Here is a 16910-nt window from a genome sequence, read left to right as displayed (position 1 = left end):
TCCTCCTGAAGGCACCCACCATTGCATCTCCTGGTTTCCAGAGAGTCCTGTACCAGATATATTTTTACAGGATTCAGGTCACCAGTGTTCAGGTTTACTGGTTTAGGCAGGGATGAATTTTCTTCGTAGTAGCTGGTATGGTGTTCTTTTGGATTTGCGATCAAAACAGCATTGGTAACACAGGGATGTTTCAGCTGCTGCCAACAAGGCTCGAGGACGTTCCAAACTGCCCTCCCAGAGCGCGGGCTGGGGGTGTGCATGCAGGAGGCTGTGAAAGGACCCAGCTGGGACGAGCTGACCCCAGAGCGGATCACACCGTACTCGGCAATGCAAGCTGGGCAACAAGGAGGAAGGGCGGGGTGTTAGTGTTGGTGCTCTAACCTCTACATGTGATGAAGCTCCGGTTTCCTGGAAATGGCTAAACATTTGCTGGCTGATGTGAAGCACAGAACTAGCTTCTGACTTAGCTTTGCTTGTGTGCACAGCCTTTGCTTTACCTATTAAACCGTTCGTATCTTGAGCCACATTTCCTCAGATTGGGCCTTGATTTCTTCCCAATCGTTCTGCGAGGGAGCGTGCAAGCGGCAGTGCGGTGCTTGCCCGCGACAGCATGACAAACCCGTATTTTTCTGCTGTTAGCTCGCAGGATTACTCGGTTTTGGAACACGCAGAAAGTGAAGCCAGCAGCGAGATGTGCAGGACACACGAGGCTCGCCCCTTCCTCCCTTGCCCCGCGTTCCCAGCAGCGGAATGTACCAGGCAGGGCTAAAGCCGGCCGGCTCCGGAAGCGCTGGGGCCGCTCCGCCGGCGGGCCCGGCCCCGTCCCGCCGGCCGCCATGGAGACCTCAACGGCCGCTTCCCCGCGCGCGCCAAGCCCGCCCCGCCGGGGGGGAGGGGAGCAGGGGCGGGGCCGCGCACGGTGCCGAGCGCAGCGGGAGGGGACGTGGCACCGCCCGCGCGCCTCGCTCCCGCTGCCCCGCCCCCGCCCGGTGGTGTGGTGTCTTTGCGGCCGCGGCCGGGCGCTCTCGCGAGATCAGCGTTGGCGCCGTGACCTCCATGTGAGAGCGGCGGCGCCTGGTAAACACTCCCCGGGGTCGGGAGATGGCTCCCGGCGGCTCCCGTTAGACCTGCCCGCGGCCGCTCCCGCTTGGCTCCGCCTCGCCTTGTGCTGCCTCCGGGGGCTCGCGGTGCGGGCGACAGGGGAGCGGCGGGAGGGGGTTCGGCCCGGGTCTCCTTCCCTCTTGCGCGTCCCTGCGACCGGGGACAGCGGCCCGACGGGCGGGGGGGCAGGGGGGAGGCTTGCGTCTGTTCCGCGGGATTTGAAAATCCTGCCCCACTGAGCCGAACAAAGAGCGGGGGAAGTGCCCGGCCCCCTCCCTTTCTCTGCCGCACGCCGCAGACGCGCTCCCGGAGAGCGGACCCCTTCTCCGGCTCCTACCCTAGCTCTTCCTCCCTATTCCCCGCGGCGGGCTGAGCGAGTGGGAGGGCACGCACCATGTGGATCCAGGTCCGCACGATAGACGGCACCCAGACCCAAACCATCGACGACCTGAGTCGCCTTACTAAGATCGAGTGCCTGCGGGAGAAGATCCAGGAGACCTTCCGCGTGAGCCCCAACCGCCAGCGCCTTTTCTACCGGGGCAAGCAGGTGAGGCGGAAACGCCCCTACCTGGGTGTCGGGGTGGGGACGGGCGGGGGCTCCCCCCGTCTCCCGCCCGGCGCGTCAGCTCTCGGGCTCGGCTCTTTGTGTGGCCGGCGCGGAGGTCCCCATCCCCACCCATGTGTTGTCCTGCGGCTTTTGTTTACCCCTGTCCCGTAGGGTGCGGGGCAGGAGGCAGCCGGGGCTTCTAGCCTCACGCGGGTCCGGCTCCCGGCGCGGGTTTGCCCGCGCCCTCCCGCATGCCTTTTTGCCCGAGGGCGAGCGGGTGTCGGAGAGGCCCCTTTGTGTGTTTGTTTTCCCACCTGAACCGCGGCAGGCTCCTCCCCCAGCCCCTGCTTTTATCCTGCCGAAGTGACAGGGCGGGCCCTGAGGGGGTGAGGGACCCTCTGCCCTCCTAGCCGCCCCCGGGCAGCGGAGCGCTTCGCCGCTTCGCCTTCGCCCGCCCTGCCGCTGCCTCGGCCGGTACCGCGGCCGGGTTCCACGGCGGAACTTGTCCCCGCACCCCCGGGGCCACACGTGGCGGGGCGGGGAGGGGCGGTGCGAGCTCTGTGTCCCCTCAGTGCCGCGGCCGTGTAACGGTTTTCGGGCCCGCCGGCTGCGAGCCCCTCCCACCTCCTTGCGGGGCGGGCGCACAGCGGCCCGTTTGCGCGGGCAGGGCCGCGCGTCCCGGCGGCGGCTGCCGCGGGGCACTAAGGTGCGGGGCTGGGACACACACACACGCACACTTCCGCCCACCCCTTCCCCGCCGCCCCCCGGGACAGGCGAGCTCTGATCCCAACGGGTTGCCTTGGGCTGTGTTTCTGTTGCCGAAGGGTGTGACCTTTCCAGCTGCGTTATGTAAACTATGGGGTGTACTCGGTGTGTGAGGCACAGCTGCTACTCGACACTAGTGGTACCTGTGCGTGGCAGCGTAGCTTCTAGGGTGCACCGTCTCGCAGCATATGAGTGTTGCAGTGCTCGCCTAAACTGGTAAACGCCAGGCAGGGAGATTACTGCCTGAGAAGTGATGAAGTGTGTATCTTACAATAAGTGGAGAAAAGTGAGAGGTATTTAACTGTGACTAGCAGATAAGCGGCAGTAGCTAGATGCTAAGGCTAGATTGTGAACCTTACAGCAAATTAGTAGATTCCTGCGTTCTACAGATTGCAGAGCATTCACGGGGATAATTATTTCAAGGCCATTTTGGCTGATCTTGTGTTTCTCTGAAGGGACCAAATCAAGGAATATGGGTCTTGAAACTGTGTAACTTGTTCAGGTTCATGCTGTGCCAGCACACCCCTTCTTCCGTTTCAGAGCTTTATGTGGCACACGGGGCTTACCCACCAGAGAAGCAGGGAAAATTATCCTGTCATGAGTTGAGCTTTTCTATGTACTCTTGTCAGTGGCTACAACAAATAGCTTGGACATTTTAGTTAAGAGATCTCTTGCTTAAGAAAGCAGAATAGTGAAATATTACAGCTAATGTCACTGACATTAGCAGCATTTGTGCATTTAGTATTTAGTTTATTCAGTTTAGGATACAGTTGGAATCACTTTCAGCGAAGAGTTAAGGAGTTCCTTTTTTTTTTTTTTTATAGCTTCACTCACCATTTCTGTCTGTTTTCTTGCAATTAGCATAACTAATCCTGAAATGGATTGTTTTTCTGATTCCATGGTGCTAGTAAGTAGAAAAAAGGTCAGAAGGATTGCTGTTGCACAAGTAAAATTGGATGTTGACATGTAAGCAAAGGAAACTGATAAACAGCTTCAGCTCTCTCAGGGCTGTGATCAAATAAAAAAGAATAAAAAAGGGCATCTCAGTTAAATGTGAGGTCAGTAGAAAGCATATGCTGCTTTAAAACATGGAAGACCTGAAGTTTCCTGCATGCGTTGGAAAAAAATATTAATCCAAACTCCTTTCCTGTTTTATCTGGTTAGCGCTCAGTATGGTAATTTGTGCAGTTTGCTAGTAGAGCTGTGTAACTGAGTACTGGTTACTGCAGTCTGGGAACTTCTAGAAATACTTGGAACTTTCAAGTGATGGGTACCAGGAAACCAGCTAAATCATCTTTCTTCTAAAAATGGGAGGTTTATGAGGTTATAGCTATACAGAAACCTAAGTGAGTCACCGCTTATGGGCAGAATTTCAAGTTAATTTTCTTAGCTTGCAGTACAGAACAGCTTGAACCAACACTTTAAGCTAGAGCCATTATTTTGCAATTCTTTAGGAGTGTCCATGTCCAGTTAATTTAGTTTGTGTTGCCGTCCAGTTTGGTGTTGTCTGAGTGTCAACACAAATACAGGACTCTAAGTGGGCAGCACTTCTTGTTCTGCTCTTAAGGGTTAAAATGTCCTAGAACTGCTGATTAAAAACCTGGTGCTGTGACTATTTGGGTTTTGTTTTTTTTTTTTTTTCATTTTCACTCTTCCCTTTGCAAAACCAGGAAAACCTCTACTTGATTGAACAGACTGGTTTCTGTTTTTTAACTCTTCCTGTCAGGAGAACCTGCCATTCATACATGGTACTGACAAGTAAGAGGGTAGCATTGCTCTGTAATTTGGTCTGGTCCATGAGGACATCCTGGGCAGTGCTGAGTAACTGTCTATCAGCCAGGGAAGTCAAGTCATTCTGTAGATTGAGGTAGAACTTTTTGGGGAAAGGGAATAGTATTGTATGCATAGTTCTTTACTGTCGTGCAGTAGCCTAATCTATGCTTAGCCAGAGAAGTTTACTGAATGTAGAAGCCTGCAGTGGTTTCTCTTGCTTTCTTTGTTGAAGAAGTTGGATGATTGGCTAGGGGGAGTTTCTTGGAGGGACACAAGTATTTCCTTATGCTGGAATAAGTCATATCTTAACCTTGCTCCACCACAGACTATTCCCAGCTAATGCTTTATCTGTGGTGTTGTATGTTAACTGTGAGTAACCTTGTAAATTACAATGCACTGTGTGGAGCTCCTCTAAAATTCAGAAAGGCAAGACAATCTGTTTTCTGTCAGCATACTGTCTATCCTAACTGGAAAACCTATGTAGCATTTCTTGATGAGGATAGAAGTTCCTCTTTCCATTCATGAAAGTGAAGGAGGTTATTATAGTAGACAAATTCCTGGCATCTTGACCTGCCAGAGCAGATTTTCAGTAGGACCAAGCTGTAGTCACTGCGAAATTTCTAGCTTTTAGTTATAACACTAGAGAAGTTGAACAGTAAAAATATGTTGAAACTCATTTAAGTTTGTAAACTTGCCAGAAAACTTAAGGCTGTCTGGAAGACTGTAGGGGTATTAATTGCATTTTGCATAGAACCAGGTGTGCATAGTGTGCACAGTTTCCATCATCCTCTCTGCCTTGTTGAAATTTGAATTCAATGAAAACTTGTAAATGGCTGTTATTGTTAAAGAAACCATCATCTTAAGTGGCTTTTTCACAGTGCTTCCCAGAGTCAGGAAAGAAGGATGTGGGAGCTCAGATGTTTCTGCCCACAACATTTAAGAGGCAGTGACTTGAAACTGCTTTTGCAGTTGTTAATCTTGGTGGTGTGAAAGTCGTTGCAAATCAGGTTTACTTTACAAGAAGAAATCCAACTCTGCTTTTATGCACAATTAAGTATGGTAGTGTGCATTGTGTTACTTAGCTGTGCAAGGTGACTGTTACATGTGGTTTGTCAGGACCGAGGGTTTAGTTTTTTTTTTTTTCTGTAAATGTAACTCAAACAGTAGAGTGGTAGGAAAAGTGGAGGAGCTTTACTTTTGTGTGAGAGCATCCTTGTGATAAAAGCAGTCTCTGTGAAATACAGTTACAAATTTGACAATAGGACGTGCCTTGGTTTTCCTAACAGCCTTCCTTATACAAGACCTCTTTAACTTCTGCTGACCTGGGCTGGCACGTGAGCAGTAGATAGAAACTCGTGTGAGTTCAGTCTTCTAAGCTTCACGTTTGAAAACTCTGTGTTTAAGGGCATCTTAGAGCTTGGGTGAATTTCCAGAAGGATAGAAAAGCATTATTTGTGGAGTCATTCCTCAAAGAACGGGAGTGCTAAAACTCTTCATAAAACAATTGAGTTTCTTAACACAATCTCTTCCCAGCTTTATTTTGTTTGGAAAATTGTAAACATTTTCAGCTGAAGCTGTCCAAACCCCATCTGCTTCAGGCAGCATCTGGGTGTGAGAAATCTTCAACTGGAGCAGTTAAGTTTTGGAGGAGTAGTTTGAAGAAGTCTTAGAAAGGAAGTGGTTGCCATTCTTCGCGTTTGGTAGCAAGTAGCTATGTAGCTTGATGAGTCTCATCGGAAGTCTTCAGGGCAGGTATGATAAGACTGCATTCCAAAATATGCAGACATTCATGAAGTATACTTCGAATTTCTCTGGCCATTTGGTAGACTTATTAGCAAGTTTTTTTATATGCTTGCGGAAGTTGTTTGCTGGAATCAGCTTCTTGTTAGATTTTTACTATAAAGTTTCTAATGGAACTTACCATTCCTGTGTACCATTATCTTCGTTATTCAAAGCACCTAAACAAATTGAAGGAAAAGCTGAAGCATATATGAAACTGGAACACTATACTTTATATGTATGACTTCAGTATTGGGAAGCTGGAAAAAAGTATAATATAACCTGTAAGAAATAGCAGCCAGCTTTAAGGCTATATTTTGTGGCATGCGTATTTATTCATGTAGTTGAGTTAGGATAGTTTAGTACTAGTAGCTTTGTAATTAATGTGGAAGCTCTTGGAAACTGAATATTTCTTCTTATATTTAAAAAAAAACCCTCACAAACCCTTAGATGCAGAACACACCTGATGTGTATCCTGCACTGATAACTAGATGATGAGGATTTCCAGTGATGAAATGTGATCAAATGTTGATATAATTTACATTGATAGAAGTTAGGTGATTCTCTTCTATAAAAGCCATTAACCAGGTCTCTTTTCCTAATATTTTAACTATTAAATTATGTTAAAATAAGTGCCCTGATATGCTTGGGAATTGTTTTGTTTTTTTTTTTTTCTGTTGTTGATTATAGAAGGTTGAGATAATAGCCAGTTCTTCATTACAGGTATCCTTACAAGCTGCAGATAGTAATTTGCTCTCCTTGGCACCACTGTTGCTGAACTTCAGTTGCCGGTGCTGTAGAAGACTATACCATCATACAGGCTGATACTTGACCACTCTCATCTAATCAGCAGATAGATGGATCAATCTTTTCATGCTTCTAAGGATTTCAGTGCATCTTTATATGTTGACATTCTTATATATATATATTTCACACACCCCCCTCCCCTGCCCCCCAGTATCAGGTAATCCTAAGTATCAGCCAGAAGATGCCATGAACTTTTATTTACCTAATTAGAAGACTCCTGAGAACTACAAAAGAAGAGGAACTTTGCTGCTCTAACTTCATCCTTCAGTTAGAAGTTAATGAGCAGATTAACTTTATACCCTTCTAACCCTTTAATAGGGTTTAGAGTTGCATCCAAGAAGAAAATGTCATACGTAAATTAGCTTTTTTTTTTTTTTTAAGTCTCATGCAGTGATAAAGGGGAAAAATATTCTTCAAAACCTTAACTTCTTATTAGAAAGTAGAGCTTGGAAGAGGTGCAGACTTGAGTCATGTAGGAGTTATTGCTTGAGACTGAGTATGGCTACCTTCATCTTCTGTTTAAGTCTTTTCTTACAGTTCTTGACTTTCAGCTGTTTTGTGTTTGCTCTGGTCTTGTATGCTGAATTTTTTCTGGATTATATTAAGTCCAGTTTCAAAGGCAAAATGTGTTGGTACCACCTGGACATTCTACAAGTAGGTTTGAAGTAATGGTGTAAAAACTACTGTTTTGCTGGAGAATATGGCCTCGAAAATGTAGCTTCTGTACTTAATTTTAGTTACATCACTTAAGGAAAAGTATGCACTTCTTATTAGAGAAAGCTAGTCTTGTTGATTAAGTACAAAGATGACTAATGTACATTCATCATGGTGTTTGTTCTGGAATTGATTGTTGTGTCAACAGCAAGATTCTGTAATTTCTTCCGAGGTTGTGTGGTTTGTGTAGGTTTCCAGACTTTAGCTTTGTGTGAAGAGTTGTAGCACAGCATATTCACACTGTGCTATGATCGAACTCACTGGTTGTCACTAGAATTGTAGAAAAGCCTTCCTCAGATACTGTAAGCTTCTATATTCTTCCTTCTCTAGGTATTCTTCTTCCTGTACGCTTTCTGCTGAGTACTGTGGGAGTCTCTGCAAGACTGTTGATACTTACCTAATTATGATTTATTAAGACATTTAATACCATCCAGTGTTAAGACTACCCTTTTGCCTTGAGTCCGGAGCAGATCATTAGCAGTTGTACCAGCACACGTAAGCAGCCAAAACGAAGCATGCTCTGTTACAAGGACTAATTACCTTGTAGGTGGGATTTTTTGTGTCATAAGTCATGTTTTTGAATATTCTAGTATGCTGCTTTGAAATGTGACTCTTGTGGCAAAAAATGATGGAATTGAGTAATTTTGGACCATGTTCTCCAGACACTAATAACTTGTTTGTTTACTGTTTTTTAAAATGTTGTGATCCACTTGCATTCTGTTCTGGAGGCATATGGATCTAGAATCTGTCAGAACTTTCTTGTCCAGAAGTTTCACCTACTTACATATTCAGTTATGATTTCATCGAAAAACATTAAGAGTGAATGGGTAAGACAGAATAAAGATTTTAATAGGTTTTTTGTTTTTTTTCTTTAGTGAGTAGATTCTTGTTCTTGAAATTAAAGAATGATCTGCCATTTGTATCTGTTAATTTTTAACAGCAAGCTATGCAAGTCCAAACTATTAAGAATAAAAAATTAACATAAATCTTGGTGAACAGATTGTCAGTGCTAGGACTTTTAATGAAACTGTGCAAATTAAGGTGCTTCTGGTGGCAAGCAAGAAACGTGTTTGTCTCAATCTGTTTCTGTTTGAGCTTTGCTTTCATTGAGAAGCTTGCTTACAAAGTGAAGAATGAATAGAATTGGTAAGGGTGGCCTGGGGTTTCTTTGCTATTTCTGTCCAAGCAAGATTAAAGTTATTTCCCATTTAAGAAAGTAAACCTTTATTGTAATTAGTTTTTGTATGAGACTGATAGGTGTTGCTGTTTGGTTTCTTTTAGCATCTTTGCTAAAAATGTCAGCAGCAATAAGGAATGGAGTGTTGGGGAAGAACATTTGGGATTGCCAAGGTGAAAACAGTATGGATAGGGTGTCTTTATATCTGAATAGTGTGTATACAAAAACTTAGAATGTGGGGGTAGTATAGTCAAGATTCAGAATGTCTTCTGTAGACATATGAGAAGGAGCCACTAAACCTTGTGGGTGTGCAATCTTTACTTAAAAGATGTTTGGGTGTGGTTACTTGCCTTCTTTTACTATTATGGCTTCTCTGAGTGGAGTTTCATTGTGCAGGGTCAGAAGTATCTTTTTGGACCCTAAGCAGTTACTGATACATCAGTCAAAAATAGTGACTGATGCACATGGGACTATTCTGCTGCCAAGGAGATGGGATGTTTTAGTAGAAGGATATCCAGACAGAATGTTTTTTGACAGAACAGCCTCTGTTGGAGCTGTGACAAATATTATTGAAACTAGAGTTGCTTGAGGAGAGAGTCAATCTCCTTTAAGACTGCACACATTAAACATTCCAATTCATGTAGACCATAATTTTCTTTATGTAGTTGCCTTCTAAATTCCCTTTTATTTAGCTTTTGTCTCAGTTGCAGTTGAGACAACTGTTCTTCCTTGGGAAACAGTTCCCGTACACAGTTACTGCAAAAAGTTGACCATGTGCCTACTAGTCTGAGTGTAGGTAATACACGAGTTTAAAGATCGTCCAGTTTTGAAGCAATCACTTTATAAACCACATAGTCCAGGTGTAGGCTACAGTTTTCCATGTGGAATAAAAAATATCTTTCAGGTTCTCTTTTGGCTTTGTAAGAAAACTGAGCACACTAAGTGAACGTCAGGAGTCCATGATCTAAGTGTCTCATGTCTGTAGCAAAGATTATTGATGTTTTCTTGACCTGAGTTGGTCCCGTTGGCCAAAAAGTCATTGTTACATACTTCAGAAGCTGACTTGAATTTTCAGTTAGGCTTTTCATTATTAGATGCTGTTTGGAGATGTGCTTAAATGCTTCTGTAGAAATATTAAGTGGAGCTCACAATTCCAGCTTCCTTCTGGCAGGCAGAAAAAAGTTAGTTTGCACATCAGTGTTGAGGTGGAGAATACTAGAAATTCTGGAAGTCCATGTTGCTTGCTTTCAGTGAGTACCCAGCTGGAAGTTACAGGTTCTTTATTTCATCAGACTAACTTTTACCCTCTGGGCAATTTTTTCTGCTGGACTTTTGGGTGAAGCTCTCTTTACCCTTATGTGTTTCCTGTTAAAGAAATTTCTAGGGTGTATGTAATAACCGTGTGTAATAAAAGAATAGAATCATAAAATTGTCTAGGTTGGAGAAGATCTTTTAAGTCCAACCATTGCTCCAGACTGCCAAAACTGCTACTAAACTGTACCACTGAGGGCCTAATCTACGTGGTTTTTGAACGCTTCCAGGGACGGTGGTTCCACTACTTCAGTAGACAGCTTGTTCCAATGCCTTATCACGCTCTCTGTGAATAATTTTTTGCTAATATCCAATCTAAGCCTCCCCTGGCGCATCTTGAGGCTGTTACCCCTTGCCCTGTCAGCTGTAACTTGGGAGAAGAGACTGACCACCACCTCATTACAACCTCCTTTCAGGTAGCTGTAGGGTGATAAGGTTCCCCCCATGTCTTTTCCAGGCTAAACAACCCCAGTTCACTCAGTGGTTTCTCATCACACTTGTACTCCAGACCCTTCACGAGCTTTGTTGCCCTTCTTTGGACTTGCTCCGGCACCTCAATGCCCCTCTTGTAGTGAGAGGCCCAGAACTGAACAGAGTATTCAGGGTGCTGCCTCAGTGCTGAGTACAGAGGGATGATCACTGCCCTGGCCCTGGTAGCCACACTGTTGCTGATGCAGAATCATAGAATAGTTAGGGTTGGAAAAGGACCTTAAGATCATCTAGTTACAACCCCCCTGCCATGGGCAGGGAGACCTCACCCTAAACTATGCCACCCAAGGCTCTGTCCAGTATTGCCTTGAACACTGCCAGGGATGGAGCATTCACAACTTCTCTGGGCAACCGATTCCAGTGCCTCACCACCCTAACAGGAAAGAATTTCCTCCTTATATCCAATCTAAACTTCCCCTGTGTAAGTTTTAACCCGTTACCCCTTGTCCTGTCGCTACAGTCCCTAATGAAGAGTCTCTCCCCAGCAGCCTTGTAGGCTCCCTTCAGATACTGGAAGGCTGCTGTGAGGTCTCCACACAGCTTTTGCTTCTCCAGGCTGAACAGCCTCAACTTTCTCAGCCTGTCTTCACATGGGAGGTGCTCCAGTCCCCTGATCATCCTCATGGCCCTCCTCTGGACTTGTTCCAGCAGTTCCATGTCCTTTTTATGTTGAGGACACCAGAACTGCACACAATACTCCAGGTGAGGTCTCACAAGAGCATAGTAGAGGGGCACGATCATCTCCTTCAGCCTGCTGGTCACACTTCTTTTGATGCAGCGCAGGATATGGTTGGCCTTCTGGGCTGCGAGCACACACTGAAGCCGGCTCATGTTCATTTTCTCATCGGCAAACACCCCCAAGAATCTCTTCTTTGCCCAGTCTGTAGCTGTGCCTGGGATTGCTCCGACCCAGGTGTAGGACCTTGCACTTGGCATGGTTAAATGTCATAAGGTTGGCATCAGCCCACCTCACGAGCATGTCGAGGTCCCTCTGGATGCCATTTCTTCCCTCCAGCATACCAACCGAACCACACAGCTTTGTCATCAGCAAACTTGCTGAGGGCGCACTCAATCCCACTGCCCATGTCAGTGACAAAGATGTTAAACAAGACCGGTCCCAACACAGATCCCTGAGGGACACCACTTGTTACTGGTCTCCAGCTGGACATTGAGCCATTGACCACAACTCTTTGTGTGCGGCCATCCAGCCAGTTCTTTATCCACTGAGTGGTCCATCCATCAAATTGATGTCTCTCCAATTTAGAGACAGTGATGTCATATGTGACAGTGTCTAACACTTTGCACAAGTCCAGGTAGATGACATCAGCTGCTTTACCCTTGTCTATCAGTTCTGTAGCCTCATCATAGAAGGCCACCAGATTGGTCAGGCAGGATTTCCCCTTAGTGAAGCCATGCTGGCTGTCATCAAGCACCTTGTTGTTTTTCATGTGCCTTAGCATGCCTTCCAGGAGAATCTGCTCCGAGATTTTGCCAGGCACAGAGGTGAGACTTGACAGGATTGTAGTTCCCTGTGTCATCTGTTTTCCCCTTCTTGAAAATGGGGGTTATATTACCCTTTTTCCAGTCGTCAGGAACTTCACCTGACTGCTGTGGTTTTTCAAATATGAATGGCCAGTGGCTTAGCAACTTCATTCGCCAGCTCCTTCAGGACCCGCGGATGGATTTCATCAGGTCCCATGGACTTGTGCACGTTTAGGTTCTTAAGATGGTCTCAAACCAGATCCTCTCCTACGGTGGACCTAGGGTCTTCATTGTCACAATCCCTGCATCTGCCTTCCAAGTCTTGGGTGGTGTGCTCAGGAGCATTTGTCAGTGAAGACTGAGGCAAAGAAGTCATTAAGACCCTCCAGAGTAGCCAGTTCTCCTGATAGGTTCTGGAGAGGGCCCGCATTGTCACTAGTTTGTCTTTTATTTGCTACATGCCTGTAGAATCCCTTCTTGTTTTCTTTCACATCCCTTGCTGGATTTAATACTAACTGGGCCTTAGCTTTTCTACCCTGGTCCCTAGCTTCCTGGACAACATTCCTGTATTCTTCCCAGCATGTCTGTCTTTGCTGCTGCCCTTTAGAAGCCTCTTTTTAACCTCAAAGTTTCCTCAGCAGCTCCTTATCCATCCAAGGAGGTCTCCTGGCCATGCTGCCGCACTTCCTTCTAGTCGGGACATAACACTCCTGAGCTTGTAGCAGGTGATCCTTGAATATCAACCAACAGTCTTGGGCCCCCCTGCCCTCCAGGGCTATATCCCATGGAACCTTACTGAGCAGGCTCCTGAAGAGGCCAAAGTCTGCTCTCTTGAGGTCCATAGCAGTGAGCTTGCTACACGCTCTTCTCATTCTCCTGAGGATCTCGAACTCGAGCATCTCATGATCACTACAGCCAAGGCTGCCCTGGAGTGTCACATTTCCAGCCAGCCCTTCCCTGGTGAGCACAAGGTCAAGCATGGCACCTCTCCTTGTTGGCTTCTCTATTACTTGCAGCTGTAAGCTGTCTTCCACACAATCCAAGGAACCTCCTGGATTGCTTGTGCTGGGCCATACCATTCCTTTAACAGATATCAGGATTACTGAAGTCCTCCATGAGGATGAAGAACTGTCCAGATGGCTGCACAGAAAGAGTTGCGGTCAATGGCTCAATGTCCGGCTGGAGACCAGTAACGAGTGGTGTCCCTCAGGGATCGGTGTTGGGACCGGTCTTGTTTAACATCTTCGTCGCTGACATGGGCAGTGGGATTGAGTGCGCCCTCAGCAAGTTTGCCGATGACACCAAGCTGTGTGATCCGGTTGATACGCTGGAGGGAAGGGATGCCATCCAGAGGGACCTTGACACACTTATGAGGTGGGCTGATGCCAACCTTATGAAGTTCAACCATGCCAAGTGCAAGGTCCTACTCTTGGGTCAGAGCAATCCCAGGCATGGCTACAGCGGCCCTGCAGAGAAGGACTTGGGGGTGCTGGTCGATGAGAAAATGGACATGGGCCAGCAGTGTGTGTTCACAGCCCAGAAAGCCAGCTGTATCCTGGGCTGCATCAAAAGGAGCATGACCAGCAGGTCGAAGGAGGTGATCCTGCCCCTCTCCTCTGCTCTTGTGAGACCTCACCTGGAGTATTGTGTGCAGTTCTGGTGTCCTCAACATAAAAAGGACATGGAACTGTTGGAACAAGTCCAGAGGAGGGCCACGAGGATGGTCAGGGGACTGGAGCACCTCCCGTATGAAGATAGGTTGAGGAAGTTGGGGCTGTTGAGCCTGGAGAAGAGAAGGCTGCATGGAGACCTCATAGCAGCCTTCCAGTACCTGAAGGGGCCCTATAGGGATGCTGGGGAGGGACTCTTCGTCAGGGACTGTAGTGACAAGACAAGGGGTAACGGGCTAAAACTTACACAGGGGAAGTTTAGATTGGATATAAGGAGGAAATTCTTTCCTGTTAGGGTGGTGAGACTCTGAAATCGGTTGCCCATGGAGGTTGTGAGTGTTCCATCCCTGGCAGTGTTCAAGGCCAGGTTGGATGAAGCCTTGTGTGGCATGGTTTATTGTGAGGTGTCCCTGCCCATGGCAGGGGGGTTGTAACTAGATGATCTTGAGGTCCTTTCCAACCCTAGCTATTCTATGATTTTATGATTCTATAAGGGCCTGAGAGCATGAGGCTGTTCCTATCTGTCTGTAGAGCACTTCATCCACAGAGTCCTCTTGATCAGGCAGTCTGTAACAGATCCCCACAATAATGTCCCCCATAGCTGTTCTCTCTTTGACCCTGATCCACAAACTCGCTATTAACTGATCACACCTGTCCCCACACAGAGTTCCATACTCTCCACCATATCACTGACATAAATATCAACTCCCCTTCCCCATCTGTAGGGCCTGTCTTTCCTAAAGAGCCTGTAACTTCCCATTCCAAGATGCCAGTCATAGGAGCCATTCCACCATGTTTCTGTGATACCAGTTATATCATATCCCCGTAGACGTGCACACATCTCTAATTCCTCTTGTTTATTCCACATACAATAGGTGTTTGTATAGAGGCATCACAGTATTCAAGGTGTAGCCTCAGAAGTGCCCAGTACAGGGGGATGATTACTGCTGTGGACCTGCTGGTCGCACTGTTTCTTATACAGGCCAGGATGCTGCTTGCTTCTTGGCTGCCTGGGCACAAGCTGGCCCATATTCAGTGGCTGTCAGTCAGCTCCCCCAGGTTCTTTTCCTCTTGAGCAGCTTTCCAGCCATTCTTCCCTAAGCCTGGAGAGTTTCACGGGGTTGTTGTGGCCCAAATGGAAGACCCAGCACTTTGACTTGTTGAACCTCATACTATTGGCTATAGCCCATTGATCCAGCCTGTCCAGATCCCTCTGCTGTGCCTTCCTATCTTTCAGGTGACCAACACTCCCACCCAGCTTGGTGTCATCTGCAAGTTTCCTGAGTGTGCACTCAATCCCCTCATCCACATCATTAATGAAGATACTAACACTGGCTGTAACACTGAGCCCTGAAGGGACACCACTGCTTGACTGGTCACCAATTAGATATGATACCATTTACCACTGCTCTTTGTGCTCTGCCATCCAGCCACTTTCTGACTAAGAAAGAATACACCTATCCAGGGTATGAGCAGCCAGTTTTTCCAGGAGAATGCTGTGGGAGACAGTGTAAGTGCTTTACTTAAATCCAAATACACAATGTCCACAGCTTTTTCTTCATCAACCAGGTGAGTCACCTTATCGCAGAAGGAGATCAGGTTGTTCAAGCAGGACCTGCGCTTTATGAACCCATGCTGACCGGGCCTTATCCCTCCCTTTTCCCGCATGTGCTTTATGATCTCACTCAGGATCATCTGCTCCGTGATCTTCCTTGGCACTGAGGTCAGGCTGAAAGCATGTAGTTCCCAGGGTCTTCCTTCCTGCCCTTTTTGTAGAGAGGTGTCATGCTGTCCAACCTCCCATCCTCTGGGACCTGCCCACTATACCAGGACTGCTGATGGATGATGGGTTGTGGCTTATCAAGCACCTCTGCCAGCTTCTTCAGCATTCTTGGGTGGAACCCATCTGACCCCATAGACTTGTGTACATCTGAGTGGAGCAGGAGATCTCTAACCATTTCTTTCTGAATTATAGGAACTTCAGTCAGCTCCCCATCTGCCATCCAACTTAGGGAACTGAGTACCCTGAGGATGGCTGGTGTGACTATTAAAGACTGAGGCAAAGGCAGCATTAAGTACCTCAGCCTTTTCCTCATCCTCTGTCACTAGGTTTCCCCTAGTATCCAGGTTCTCCTTGGCCCTCCTTTTATTGCTAATATATTTGTACAGGTACTTTTTATTTTAGGGCAGTGGCTGTATTTAGTTCATCTGTGCCTTCACCTCTCTAACTTTCTCTCTACATAACCTAACAACATCCTTGTATTTCTCGTGGGGTGACAGTCCCTTCTTCCACAGGTGATAAATTCTCTTGTTTCTCCTGAGTTCCTGCAGTATCTCCATGTTCAGCCAGGCTGGTTTGACTGTTGGCCCATAGGGACTGCCTACTCCTGTGCCTTAAGGATTTCATCCTTGAAGAGTGTCCAGCCTTCCTGGACCCTTTGTCCTTTGGTAATGTTTCCCAAGGAATTCTTCCAGTCAGCATCCTGAACAGGCCATAGTCAACCCTCCGGAAGTCTAAGGTGGAGGTGTTGCTGACCTTCTTCCTGATTTCTCCAAGGATTGAAAATTCAGTCATTTAGTGATGGGTTTGCCCAAGGTGGCCTCCAACCATCTATCACATCACCCACCAGTCCTTCTCTGCAAACAGCAAATCTAGCCAGGCATCTCCCCTAGTTGGCTCACTAACCAGCTGTGTTAGGAAGTTATCTTCCACACCTCCAAGAACCTCCTGGATTGTTTCTCCTCTGCTGTATTGTGCTTCCAGCAGACATCTGGTAGATTGAAGTCCCCCTTGAGAACAAGGGCAAGCGATCCTGAAACTTGTCCCAGTTGTTTGCAGAGCACTTCATCTGTAGCTTCATCCTGATCAAGTGGTTTATAACAGACAGCTACCAGGACATCAGCTTGTTTGGCCTTCCCCCTGATCTTCACCTGCAAACATTCAGCCTTTTCACTCATAACATTGAGTTCCATGCAGTTGGTGCACTCCCTGACATACAACATAACCCCACCACCTCTTTTTCCTTGCTCATCCCTCCTGAATAGCCTGTCACCATCCATTGCAGCACTCCAGTCATGTGAATCACTCCACCACATTTCTGTGATGGTGATTATATCATCATTTCCCTGCTGCACAATGGCTTCCAATCTTCCTGTTTGCTGCCCATGCTGCGGGCATTGGCATAAATACGTCTAAGTTGCCCTGTGAATCTGGACTCCCAAGAGTGGCATGCTACCCTATGGCTCATGTCGGGCGAGCCTGGTGTTATCTGTTTAAAACCTAGCTTAAACCCCT

General features: G+C 46.9%; 1 protein-coding gene across 6 annotated transcripts in view; it reads left to right on the top strand.

Moving 5' to 3' along the window:
• The first annotated feature begins 1093 nt into the window (after positions 1–1093).
• The window catches only part of UHRF2 (ubiquitin like with PHD and ring finger domains 2), a 93936-nt gene continuing 78119 nt past the window's right edge, over positions 1094–16910 (top strand). For 3 of the 6 annotated variants that reach the window (XR_010608948.1, XR_010608949.1, XM_065663985.1), the window contains exon 1: positions 1096–1648. Coding sequence is in view for 4 of the 6 variants with exons in the window: in XM_065663985.1 (XP_065520057.1) it covers positions 1496–1648 (153 nt within the window). In the remaining 2 variants the exon portion in view is untranslated. Of the gene's footprint in view, positions 1649–16910 lie in introns of all 6 variants that reach the window. The other 3 variants (XM_065663983.1, XM_065663982.1, XM_065663986.1) reach the window with 2 other exon arrangements.

The sequence above is a fragment of the Lathamus discolor genome, chromosome Z (assembly GCF_037157495.1).
Source record: "Lathamus discolor isolate bLatDis1 chromosome Z, bLatDis1.hap1, whole genome shotgun sequence".
NCBI lineage: Eukaryota > Metazoa > Chordata > Aves > Psittaciformes > Psittacidae > Lathamus > Lathamus discolor.
This window is presented reverse-complemented; position numbering and strand designations above follow the sequence as displayed.